The sequence below is a fragment of the Stegostoma tigrinum genome, chromosome 6 (assembly GCF_030684315.1).
Source record: "Stegostoma tigrinum isolate sSteTig4 chromosome 6, sSteTig4.hap1, whole genome shotgun sequence".
NCBI classification, from domain to species: domain Eukaryota; kingdom Metazoa; phylum Chordata; class Chondrichthyes; order Orectolobiformes; family Stegostomatidae; genus Stegostoma; species Stegostoma tigrinum.
Window position 1 is genome coordinate 17,585,467 of NC_081359.1, and position 13,708 is coordinate 17,599,174.

At 41.6% G+C, this 13,708-nt stretch overlaps 2 protein-coding genes across 3 annotated transcripts in view; one reads left to right on the forward strand and one right to left on the reverse strand.

The window, feature by feature from the left end:
• The window catches only part of ubac2 (UBA domain containing 2), a 206,402-nt gene that overhangs the window by 167,202 nt on the left and 25,492 nt on the right, over positions 1 to 13,708 (reverse strand). The gene's annotated exons all lie outside the window — the stretch shown is intronic.
• gpr18 (G protein-coupled receptor 18) lies at positions 10,143 to 13,689 on the forward strand. Its single transcript, XM_048533307.1, has 3 exons — positions 10,143 to 10,275; positions 11,346 to 11,429; positions 12,597 to 13,689. Exon 3 carries the CDS (start codon positions 12,640 to 12,642, stop codon positions 13,618 to 13,620), a length of 981 nt encoding a protein of 326 aa, XP_048389264.1. The 5' UTR covers positions 10,143 to 10,275; positions 11,346 to 11,429; positions 12,597 to 12,639; the 3' UTR covers positions 13,621 to 13,689.

Below are 13,708 nucleotides of genomic sequence, written 5' to 3' on the forward strand. Positions count from 1 at the left end.
TTCAAAGGAGCAATACATGCTCAAATGGGCAGTTCAAAGGAAAATCAGGCTGTTGGAGAGTCAATAGTGAGGGAACACTACATTTCCAGAACGACAACACTGTGGGAGTGTGGCACTGTTGGAGGGACAGTATTGGGAGAGAGCTGTATCATCAGAAGGGCAGTACTAAAGGAGTGCTGTACTAGCGAGTTTTGAGAAGATTTGTAGCTCAGGTTGAGTTTCTGGATGTGAGTTTGCTCGCTGAGCTGGAAGGTTCGTTTTCAGATGTTTCGTCACCATTCTAGGCAACATCATCAGTGAGCCTCCGACGAAGCGCTGGTGTTATGTCCCGCTTTCTATTTATCGGTTTAGGTTTCCTTGGGTTGGTGATGTCATTTCCTGCATTGGTGATGTCATTTCCTGTTCTTTTTCTCAGGGGATGGTAGATTGGCTCCAAATCAATGTGTTTGTTGATGGAGTTCCAGTTGGAATGCCATGCTTCTAGGAATTCTCGTGCGTGTCTCTGTTTGGCTTGTCCTAGGATGGATGTGTTGTCCCAGTCAAAGTGGTGTCCTTCCTCATCTGTATGTAGGGATACGAGTGATAGTGGGTCATGTCGTTTTGAGGCTAGTTGATGTTCATGTATCCTGGTGGCTAGCTTTTTGCCTGTTTGTCACAGCTCTTGCAAGGTATTTTGTAGATGACGTTTGTTTTGTTTGTTGTCTGTATAGGGTCTTTCAAGTTCATTAGCTGCTGTTTTAGTGTGTTGGTGGGTTTGTGGGCTACCCTGATGCCAAGAGGTCCGAGTAGTCTGGCAGTCATTTCGGAAATGTCTTTGATGTAGGGGAGAGTGGTTATGGTTTCTGAGCCCGTTTTGTCTGTTTGTTTGGGTTCGTTGCTGAGGAATTGGCGGACTGTTTTCATTGGATACCCGTTCTTTTTGAATACGCTGTATAGGTGATTTTCTTCTGCTCTGCGTAGTTCCTCTGTGCTGCAGTGTGTGGTGGCTCGTTGGAATAATGTTCTAATGCAGCTTCATTTGTGGGTGTTGGGATGGTTGCTCCTGTAGTTCGGTATTTGGTCCGTATGTGTTGTTTTCCTGTAGACGCTGGTTTGAAGTTCCCCATTGGCTGTTCGCTCTACTGTGACATTTAGGAATGGCAGTTTGTTGTTGTTTTCCTCCTCTTTTGTGAATGTTCTGCCAGTAAAGGGTATTATTGATGGTCTTGAAGGTTTCCTCTAATTTGTTTTGTTCAGTGATGACAAAGATGTCATCCACGTAGCGGACCCAAAGTTTGGGTTGGATGATTGGCAGAGCTGTTTGTTCGAGTCTCTGCATTACTGCCTCTGCTAAGAACCCTGATATCGGAGACCCCATGGGTCTACCGTTGGTTTGACTGTAGGTTTTGTTATTGAAAGTGAAGTGGGTGGTGAGGCATAGGTCCACCAGCTTGATGATGTTGTCCTTGCTGATGAGGTTGATGGTGTCTGGTGTATGTGTCTTTGGTTCTTCTAATACTATGCTATACTATGGAGGTCAGTACTGAAGATGTGTTGCACTAATGGGGGGCACTATAGAGAGGGAGCGGTATTGTTAGAAGGGCATTGCTGAGGGACAGATGCACTATCAGCTAAGGTAATACTGAGGAATTGCTGCAATAAGAGAAGAGTGGTATTGAGGAAAACCTGCACTGTCATGGGCAGGGCCAAGCAGAGATGTATGGTAAGAATGGCAGTACTGAAAGAGCACTGCATTGTTGGAGGAGGAATACTGAGGGAGCACTGTGCTGTCAGGGGTATAGTACTGAGGGAGTGCTACATTGTTAGATGGGTTCTAAATTTCAGAGGAATTTTAAGTAAAATGGTTTTGCAGGTTTCAATTTTATAACAATGTTGGTTCTAGTGAGTTTTGAGAAGATTTGTAGCTCAGGTTAAGGTTCTGGATGTGAGTTTGCTCGCTGAGCTGGAAGGTTAGTTTTCAGACGTTTCGTCACCATTCTAGGTAACATCATCAGTGAGTCTCCGACGAAGCGCTGGTGTTATGTCCCGCTTTCTATTTATCTGGTTAGGTTTCCTTGGGTTGGTGATGTCATTTCCTGTGTTGGTGATGTCATTTCCTGTTCTTTTTCTCGGGGTGGGGGTGGGGGGACAAGCCAAACAGAGACATGCACGAGAATTCCTAGAAGCATGGCATTCCAACCAGAACTCCATCAACAAACACATTGGCTCCAAATCAATCTACCATCCCCTGAGAAAAAGAACAGGAAATGACATCACCAACGCAGGAAATAACATCACCAACCCAAGGAAACCTAACCAGGTAAATAGAAAGCGGGACATAACACCAGCGCTTCGTCGGAGGCTCACTGATGATGTTACCTAGAATGGTGACGAAATGTCTGAAAACTAACCTTCCAGCTCAGTGAGCAAACTCACATCCAGAACAATGTTGGTTATAAACATGGCATCTTAATTGGGGATCTATGCATACAATCATTAAGACTGGTAAAACAAGTTAAAACAAATCTATAAACATATACAAAATCTCAGCTTTTTAAACAGTATCAAAGAGTACAAAATCCATAAAGTTTTGCAACAACATCAATTATTGCATGCAATACAAAAAAAATCATTGGTCAGGCTTGCAGTATCCAACCCTGAGGGACACCATACTCTTGGAAGGATGTTTAGAAATTTCGGAGTGTGAAGAGGCAAGTTGATGCAAAATCCCAGGATGAAAAGTTTCAGTGAGATGGAGAGACTTGAGAAACTGGGAGCATTCTCCTGACAGCAGAGAAGGTTAGGGGGAATGCTAATAGAGGTGTCCAAAATCAAGGCTTTTCTTAGAGCTGATAATGAAAAACTGTTTCCAGCAGCAGAGGAATAGATAATCAGAAGACACAGATTCAAGTTAATAGACAAAAGATCCAGCGGATCAGCTGAGGAGAAAAAGTTTGTTGCAGCAAAATTGTTATGATCTGGAAAGCTCTGCCTGACAGGATAGAGGAAGCCAATTAAATAGCAACTTTCAAAAGTGAATTTGATATACACTGAATAAGGAACAATCTTCAAGATTATGGGGAAGGAGCAGGGTACCTGAGGTTTTTTAGAATTCATTTATGGAAAGTCACACCAGCTAGGCCAGCTTTTGTTCATCTCAAAATTGCCCTCGAGAAAGTGATGCTGAGCTGTCTTCTTGAACTGCTGCAATCCTTAGTATTGTAGCCACAGCCACTCTGCCATTAGGATGGAATTTCCAGGATTACGACACAATGACAGTGTAGGAATGACAATATAACTCCATGTAGGATGGTGTGCTGGATGGGAACTTACAACTGGTCGTGTTTCCATGTGCATGCTATCCTTGTCCTTCTAGGTTATGGTTGGAAATTGTATAGATCTTTCAAAGAGCAGGACAGGCACAATTGGATAAATGGCCTTATTCCATCAAGCAATAGTGGAATCACATGGCTGATATGGAAACCAATCAGCTCAATCTCAGGTCAAGCTTGTAGAAACTTCTAGACCAACGATCTTCAGATGCCCTTTTTCCATTGCAAGCTCAGTAGGATATTTGCTGTTGATTGCACAGTATTCAGTCGTATTAACAGTTCTTCAGAAATGAAACAGTGGTAGAAATATGTATGAAATATACAGATAGTTTTGTTAAAATATGTGTTTCGTGAACACAAATTTGCTGTAATATGATTGATGAATAGTGGACGCTATTTGGATAATGCAAGCTTTCTGCCGTACAGGTATAACAATTTTCTATTGCGATTTCCTATAATGCGATTTTCGATGGCAATTTTCTATAGCGCAAGGTCACTCAAGAATGCAATCATCACATTATTGGAGAACTCCCTGTGCAGCAAACAATATCAAATCTTTAGCTGACAGGTGGCGAGTGGTAAATGCACCAGACAAATGCCAGGTAATGAGTATCTTCAACTTGTCAAAAATCTAGACACTTCTCCTTGACGTTCAATTACAATTGTCAAATGCACCACATTTAACATACTGAGGGTCATCATTAACTGAAAACATAAATGGACTAACCATATAAATACTGCTGCTGTACTGTGTGCAGTCCTGGTCACCTCACTGTGGGAAGGATGTGATAGCACTAGGGGGTGTACAGAGGAGGCTCACCACGATGTTGCCTGGGATGGAGAAACGGAGCTGTAAGGAGAGACTAGATAGGCTTGGATTGTTTTCTTCACAGCAAAGAAGACTGAGGGGTTGAAGTGTTAATTGAGGTGTAGAAGATTATGAGGGGTATGGACAGGCTGAATAGAGAGCAGCTGTTCACCTTAATTGAGGGGTCGATCACGTGAAAGCATAATTTTAGGGCAAGGGGCAGGAGATTCAGATAGGATTTGGAAAAAATCTTTTTCACTCAACGGGTGGTGGGAATCTGGAATGCACTACCAGTGAAGATAGTGGAGGCCAGGAGCCTTATAACTTTAAAAAAATATTCAGATGAGCACTTCAAATGTCACAACTTTCCAGGCTATGGGACAACTGAGGCACAGTGGCTCAGTGGTTAGCACTGCAGCCTCACAATGCCAGGGACCCAGGTTTGATTCCACCTTTGGGCAACTACCTTTGCACACTCTCTCTGTGTCTGCATAGGTTTCCTCCGGGTGCTCCGGTTTCCTTCCACAGTCCAAAGATGTGCAGGCTAGGTGCTTTTAGATTAGATTCCCTACAGTGTGGAAACAGGCCCTTCGGCCCAACAAGTCCACACCGCCCCATGCAGCATCCCATCCAGACCTAACCCCCTGTAAAGCACACACGCATGAACACTATGGGCAATTTAGCATGGCCAATCCACCTAGTCTGCACATCTTTGGACTGTGGGAGGAAACCAGAGCACCCGGAGGAAACCCACGCAGACACAGGGAGAACGTGCAAACTGCACACAGACAGTTGCCCGAGGCTGGAATCGAACCTGGGTCCCTGGCGCTGTGAGGCTACAGTGCGAACCACTGAGCCACCGTGCCGCGCTTTGGCCATGCTAAATTGCCCAAAGTGTCCTGGAATAGTAGGCTAGGTGGGTTAGCCATGGGAACTGCAGAGTTCCAGGGTTGGGGAGGCATTCTCTTTGGAGAGTCGATATGGACTCAATGGGCGGAGTGGCCTGTTTCCACATTGTCGGGATTCAATGACGTGCAGGAAATTGGGAGTTAGCACACTGTAGTGATAGTTACATCAGTGTAAACTCAGTGGATCAAAGGGCCATTCTCGTGCTGCGTGAATCTATGACTGTATGAAGCGCAGACCAGAGTCTCAGTATTCTGCACCAGGCATCATGTTGCACTCAGTAGCACACTTGAAATTCGGCCTTCACATTCTAGGATTTATCACAAAAGTTAACGATTTTATCAAAGTACACAAAATCCCCCAGTTTATCTGCTTTTGTTTTAAAAGCTGAGATTCAGAAAGCATGCTTTTAACAAGAGTTATTACTTATAATAAATTAATAGATTCTAATAATAGATAAACAACTATGAACTCTAACCCCTTATTAAAGTTTCCTAGTACATACACACACACACACACAAACACGAAACTTTGGTGTTATAGTGGAGAGAAAAATTACTGGAAGGGAGTTCAATGGCCCCTGTTCACAGGGTTCTTTTGCTTGTCAGGAATTTCTGCTGTTCCATTCCACTTCTCCAGGTACTTTTTACTCACTTGTAGAAGGCCCAGAGGTGCCAGCTCACAAATTATATAGCATTTAATTAATTGGTTCAAACCAACAGTTTTTAAACAACCAGCGAAAGAAAAAAAAACTGTCTTCTTTGGGCTTCAGATTTATTTTTACTGCAGGAGAGACACACCACCTCCTGTCAGGAGGTCCAAAGGTATCTTGCCATCTCTTTGACGCTCACAAGCTATTCAGCTACCCAGGACTAGGGACCCTCTAAATTTTCTTACTCGCTGTGTGGGGCTTTGAAGCCTATGTGCCGCAGTGACATAAATGCCCTGATTGACATGATGACATGTATGCATTACTGTATAGTTTAGAGCCAACACTGCCCAGGACTCAATCATATAGTTGTTAGCAAGCTAATGACTTCTGTCATCAACAACTGGTCACAACTCTACAAACCAGCTCTACTTATCACCCGCCAAAATCTCACTTTGTACACACCCTTTGGTGTCAGCTTGTCTGTAATTAGCCTCCTCACTGGTTGAGGAAAGCAGCAGTGTGAACACATGTCCAATAAGTTTCAGTAAATCACTTTTAAAATGCGCATTATACCCTTCCATTATACTTGGTTTTTAAAAATCCTTTTTCCATTTCAGTCCACAATCAACAAAACAGAAAAATAACTAGATATGGTCTTTACACAAGTGATTTATTGAAGCAATTTGACGACCCTCCGTGGTATAAATGTAGCGAAATATAATGGAATATTCTCAACTTGCCTGAGCAAATCCAGCTCCAAAAACACTCAAGAGGCTGGACACAGTCCAGAACAAAGCCGACGACTTCATCCACTGCCTTAAACATTAACTCCCTCCACCAGAAATGAACTGCAGCTGCAAAGTACACTATATACATGATGCAGCAAATCACCAAGGTTCCTTCACAGTACCTTCAGAATTCATGATTTCCTTAAAAGAAAGGACATCAGGCACATGACAGGGTAGACACTGAAAGGTTGTTTCTCCAGATGGGGAAGAGGGAAGCTAGAACATGGGGGCACAGTCTCAGAAAATGAGGCCAATCATCTTATAGTGAGATGAGAAAAATTTCTTCACATGATAGGTTTTAAATCTACGGAATTCTCAACCCTAGAGCAGTGGTTCCCAATCTTTTCAAAATCAAGGCACACTTCAATGAGACAAACAATTCCATGGCACATTCATTTTTTTTTCATATGTATTGGTTGCTCATAAATGGCGTATTTACTTTATTTACTGTGGCTACAGGCTTACTGGAAAAGTTTGCAACATAGCGCATACAATAAGTCAAAGAAGGATCAAAAGCTGTGATCTTTCAAATCCATCGCCTTAATGTTCCCATCAACATACTGAAAGTGTTTGCTTGTATCGGTGGACTCATCAATTTGCAAAGCAAACTTCCCATTCATCGCTAACTTCTCTTACAGCATCTCTTCAATATCAGCTGTCATGTCATCAATTCGCCATTTAACTGTATTATCAGAGAGTGGAATTTCACTGATCTTTTTTGCAGCATTAGCTCCTACAACTTTTTTTACAAGCAGGCATGATTAACATTTTGGCATTGGTACAGGGCCTTCTTTGATTTTGCTACAAGCTCAGGCACCAGGTATCTAGCCTCTTGAACTTTACCCATCAGACTTTGGACCTGCTTGGTGTTATGCTTCTTGATATGCTCTTGAAGTATTGAATATGATTGTTTGCATGAGATGGCTGCTTTGTCTGTAAATGCTATGTTAACTTACTTAATACCATCGTAGTATTCGATAACTTCTCTGCAGATGGTACATTCAGGTAAGGGCCAACCTCCTGTCCATGAAAATCCATAGGCCACAAAGCTCTTATTATACTGTCCTTGAACAGTTCTTGCTTTCTTTACACTGGGTTTCAAATGTTTCATTGACTGAATTAGAAGAATCACATCTTTCAACAAGAAGCATCTTTTTTGAATCTAAGACTTAGGTCAATTGCATGGATTAAAAAAACACTTCCGAAAATATTCACGTTAAAGTCTGTGTTAACATGAAAACATATTTAGGCAGGCAGGCCAGTTCAGCAGTCGCTTCAAGTGCACACTTTACTGTGTATACACAGTTTCTGGTCATATCAAATATATGATACACGATCATTACATATACTCATACTGAATGTTTGGTCCTACACATGCACAAAACAGGCTGCATAATCAAGTGGATTTCCCTTCTCCTGCACTCACAGTAACAAATCTGCATAAAAGTGGCACTAAAATTCGGTGATGGAAATCTATGCATAAGAGGCTCTGGAGGCCTAGAGATGCCTGGTGTCAGCAGATACTCCATTCAATAATAAACACCAAGGCTCTGAGAGAGATTGAATATACAGACGACATTGACACTCGGGTAAGGCAGCGTTGCTTCCTGAAAATTTTGTAGCACACTGGTTGAAAACCACTACCCTCGAGACAGCAAGAACAGCCGTTGCTGGAGTCAGAGACAATCCAGTGTGGAGTTGGAAGAGCACAGCAGGCTGGGCAGCATCAGAGGAGCAGGCAAGTTGACATTTCAGGTCAGGGTCCTTCTTCAGAAATGGTGAAAGGGAAGGAAGCTTAGAAACAAATAGCGAGAGGAGGGATGGGGCTGGGGAAGATAGGTGGGATGGTGATAGGCGAGTGCATGTAGGCAGTGGTCGGGATGAGAATAGCGGATAGGTGGAGGATAGGTTGAGTCAGGTCAAGGAGGCGGGGATGACAGGGAGGCTTTTACATGGGATGAAGCTGGGGGTGGGGAGATTTTAAAACTGGTCAATTGTGTGTTTAGGCCATCAGGCTGTAGACTCCCGAAGCAGAACACGAGGTGTTGCTCCTCTAGTTTGCATGTGGTGTCATTGTGAGGTCCAGGATGGACATGCGACCCAGGGAGTGGGAGGCAGAGTTAATGGCGACTGGAAGGTGTTGTCGTTTATGGCGTACAGAGTGCAGATGCTCTACAAAAAGGACTCCAAGTCTACGCTTGGTCTCACCGATGTAAAGAAGGCCACATCAGGAGCAGCAGATATAGTAGACCATGTTGGCAGATGTACAAGTGAACCCCCAAGTGTAGCACTTCTTGTGGTTGCAGGGAAAGGTGCCAGGTGTGGTGATGAAAGTGGGGATTGTGGAGTGGACAAGAAAGCCACGGAGTGAGCGATCCCAACGAAAGACATATAGGGGTGGAGAGGGAAATATATCTCTTCGGTCTTGGGGTCATATTGTAGGTTGCAGAAGTAGTGGAGAATGATACGCTGGATGCAGACGTTGGTAGGGCGATATGCGAAGACAAGGAGGATTCTGCCTTTATTTTTGTTGGGGAGAAGGGTGTTTGAGGACAGAAGTGCAAGAAATGCAAGAGATGCAGTTGAGGACCATTTTGATCACCAGAGAGGGGAAGTTGCGGTCCTTAAAACAGGAGGACATCTGGGATGTCCAGGAGTGGAATGCTCCATCTTGGGAGCAGATGTGGTGGAGGTGGAGGAACTGGGAGTGGGGGATCGCGTTCTTGCAGGAGGGTGGGAGAGAGGCAGTGCCATCTAGGTAGCTGTGGGAGTCAGTGAGCTTGAAATAGATCTCAGTTTCGAGGCAGTTACCAGAGATGGAGATGGAGAGGTCCAGGAAGGAGAAGGAGGTGTCGGAGATTAAAGTCCAAGTTCCTGCCTCAGCCTTGAAGCTTTATAATGATCATTCAACTCATGAAGATTAATTCGGAAAATCTAAAAATCTAAACATCTCTAAACAATGATCAAAGTTCAGCACAACATTAGTGAAAAGAACTACCAGAATGACAAATATCAGAATGTTAAAATGGTATTTAACTTGATACCCAATGCTGATGGGAAATGTTTTTACACTGTATAAGCTTTAAATATTCATTTCTATTTATTTTAACACATCGTAATAGAAAATTATCAAAGTATTTTAAAGACTGTTTGTTCTTTGAGGAAAATTAAAGTGCAGTATGTTCCAATTCGCCACATTTCCTGTTGACAGTATATGGTTTATAACATAAAAATAAAAGAGTCTTGTCCATATAAGTGCTCAAAATTTTATAGATTTTAAATCGTACTTTTTTCCTCTTAATTTCCCACCATTTATGACAGGAAAAGTGCAGAAAGTATATTTTCTAAAGATCACTGCAATCATATCTGAGAGTTATTCTTTGTTTTCTTGAGTGCGTGATTATTTGAAACAAGAAGTAAGTTTTCAAAAACCAAAAAACAATCTTTTATCACAAGCTCAGCACTTCAGTACTGTTACAGAAACAGTATGAAACAAAGGCAGAAATCTAAAAGCCAAATAGTAGAATTGAAAGATCTTCATTGAGTCTAATATGAGGAAGGCAATCTATGCAAACTAATCTTGAAAGAAGCTGCACAGTTCCCAACATGACCAGTGTTGAGCTCAGTTTAAGCAGTGGTGACAATACTTCCGCCCCCTAACAAATGCAGCAATCTGCAAACAGTTCACTGCTATTTTAGAAGCCTGTGAAACAGACCGAGATCAAGGGGAAACACACATTTCCTTTACATTCAGCGACTTGTTCAACTCCGCCATCTGGACATCTTTCTGTCTTGGGCAGTCCAATTAAGGTAAGATTATCCAAAACCTTACTAAATTTTAATGTGGAATGGTTTGTTTAAAAGTATTCCCAATTGTAAGTTTCGCCTGAAGCAATAGAAAATGACATTCAGAAAGGTAAACACTGAACTGTATTTGACAGTAAGGCCTCAGATTCCAGAACAATGATTTTTGAAGTCCATGGTTTTAAACCAGCCCTTCAGAAACCAAATGCTGCAGACTGTAATAGCTCATTCCAGATGTGCCAACACGTCAACTGACATGCATGTTATCAATACCAGCTCACAGCAACTACTGCAATTGTAGCGTGATAAGTTCCCTGAAATTTGACTTGTTTGTATATCAACACCTGTTCAATTAAAGTAATGATAAGGATTGGACAATTCTCTGAAGGAACCGGCATTAACACAATGGGCCCCATTACTTCTTTGTTTCAAACATATTCAATCCAATGTTGAGAGTTTAGAGTCTCTCTGGTGAATGTGTTTTCATTTCTATACTTAGTTTAATTAACATTGCTTTACAAAGGCGGTTTATATACACGATAAGAACCAGCAATCACTCACTTCATTGCGTGAGCCAAGCAATCCAATGGAAAATGAATTTGTCTGACATTGCAAATCAATCTGGTTCACTTGTGGTGCTATTTCATGAAAGATAACCAGCTTTTTTTTTAAAAAAATGTACTGTAACATCCTTTCTTTGACAAGATCAGAATTATATGTCTTTTGTTTTCTTATGTTCTGTTCAATCTTCAGACAATTGCTAATTAACTAGATTAATGTTGAACCAAAGCGGGATTCATAATTCTTATCTCTTCAAATGTTACCTCAGCTCCCTTACACAGGCATGCTTAACAGGGTCCAATTCAGCAGTAGTCACTATCTGTCAGAAAATGTGGGCACCAGTTTATTTTGGGTAGTCAAATTTTCCAGTGAACAGTTGGGTGTCTAAGACCGAACCAAGTGCTGTCGCCACCACCAGCCACCCTACCACTCCAATGACCAGATGTCTGAGTAACAGTGACAGAAAAACACACTAACTATTGCCTTAAACTGAATTTGCAAGTTACTGTTCACAGTACAAAGTCAGCCCATGGAGACAGCCTAGTCAAGATGGAGATGATTGGATAATTCCACCAAACACACTGGGATACCACTGTGCTGTAAGTAACCGCGATTGATTTTACCTATTTTGTTTGCATTACGTAACTATTCTACACACACAACACTTTGCTAGAGAAATAATCGTGAAGGCTTTGATACTGTTTCAGTCATGAGTTTGAAGATTTTTAAATTAAATCAACAAGAAATAATGTAGGAAGGTAGTATAATCTAAATAAGATTATATAAGATTACACTATAAGATTACAAACTGGCGTGCTTAACAAGAAACTTCACTGAGATTATTAATTTTTGTTTTGTTAGCTACACATTCTTCTTCCATAGATTCTGGTGTCAAATAGACTGCCTGCTGAGAATCCAGGAAAAAGGTCCGCCCTTGCTTCCATCTCATTGGCTGACAGGGCGGTGTCTGTAAATGCTCCACATAAAAACTGTGTTAACAACAGGATGTATGCATGTAGCATGAAGTGGTTTTGCTTTGAGAACCTTCTACTTTTATAACTGTTAATTTTGATCACCACATATATTTGCTTTGTTACTCTGCCTTTTGCTGTATTATGAACCTAGAAACAAATTGGTTGATACCACTGCTGACCCAAAAACTCTGATTGTATTTCAAAGCTAATTCATTTGTTTGAAATGCTCTGATATGAACTTAGAGCATGAGGGTTGATTATGACAGAGGAGCTTTTCTTACTTTAGGAAGCTTTTTGGGTTAATAAAACTGATGTTTAATTTAGACTGAACAGGCTGGAATCCCCTGCTATGAAAAATGAAGCCTCAATGAAGAGTGACTTGATGGAGTTCTTTAAGGTTATGAATAGGTTTTAATAGGAAACACCTAGAGAAGAGATTTCCACCTGGGGGAAGAGCAGACCGTAACTGGGGGCTATTTAAGATTGTCATAATTAATCCAACTGGGGAGTCAGGAGAAACTTCTTTAGCCAGAACGTGAAGAGATTGTGAAACTTTCGACAATATGGAACGGTTGTGCCAACTAGCATAGATGAATTTTCAGGAAATACAAAAATCATGAGGAAGAAAGGAATAGAGGGAATTACCAATAGGTGGGATGAAGAGGAGAAGGAACAGATATGTGCGAAGCATAGATGTCAGAATGGACTATTTGGATCAAATGGAACATTTCTTTGGCTAAGCTTTCTATATAAGAGCATTTGTGAACATTCATTTCTTTTTTGTTCCTACAGCTATGCTCCAGGGCTATGACAGTGGCAAACCAATATTCTAAACATGCAATTTGAGAACAATGACCTTGTGAACCTGCAACCCCTGGAGTTCAGAATAGGGGCAATCATCTTTTACAGCATTCTTTTCCTAATTGGGCTGGCTGTTAACATGACCGCTATCTGGGTCTTCAGCTGCACTACCAAAAAAGGCACGTCTGTCAACATATATATGACAAATGTTGCTCTGTTGGACCTCATCTTCGTAATATTATTGCCTTTCCGTATGATATACTATGGGAAGAATTATTGGCCGTTTGGTGATGTCTTCTGCCGTATCAACGCTGCCCTCACGATATTTTACCCCAGCATTGCTCTGTGGCTTTTAGCCTTCATCAGTGTTGATCGTTACATGGCAGTGGTCCAACCCAAACATAGCAAGGAACTACGCCATATTGGCAAAGCTGCAGCAAGCTGTATCGGAATCTGGATAATGACCATTGTCTCTGTTTTGCCATTTATGTTTCCAAAGAACGATCCAGACAAGGTGTCAAACTTCACAACCTGCCTAAAAATGCTCGATATCATACACCTCAAAGAAGCAAACAGTGTGAACTTTATCCGGGTGATTTTCTTTTTTCTCCTGCCCCTTTTCATTATGATCGGTTGTTACTGCATCATTATCAACAGTCTTCTTAAAGGAAAAACATCTAAACTGAAGCCAAAAACTAAAGAAAAATCTATCAAAATAATTGTGACACTCATTGTTCAAGTGCTAGTTTGTTTCGTTCCCTATCATATCTGTTTTGTTTTATTATTGCTGCAAAGCGGCCACACTGATTTCAATCCCTGGGCTGCCTTCACTACATTCTTGATGAATCTCAGCACTTGCCTTGACATAATTCTGTATTACATAGTGTCAAAGCACTTTCAGGCCAGAGTTATCAGTGTCATCTACTATCGGAACTATCTGCGGAGCGTACGACGGAAAAGCTTTAGAACTGGGAGCTTCCGTTCATTAAGCAACATCAACATCAGTGACATGTAAATAATTAAAGGCAATGAGACACACCTTTAATCCAAATGAGAAAATTGAAAAACATTTGCATTTACATTATGTCCTGTCATGTGTCATT

What these genes read in the sequence shown, in the direction of transcription:
- gpr18 (XM_048533307.1), top strand. Translation starts at nt 12,640, where the DNA reads ATGCAATTTGAGAACAATGACCTTGTGAACCTGCAACCCCTGGAGTTC.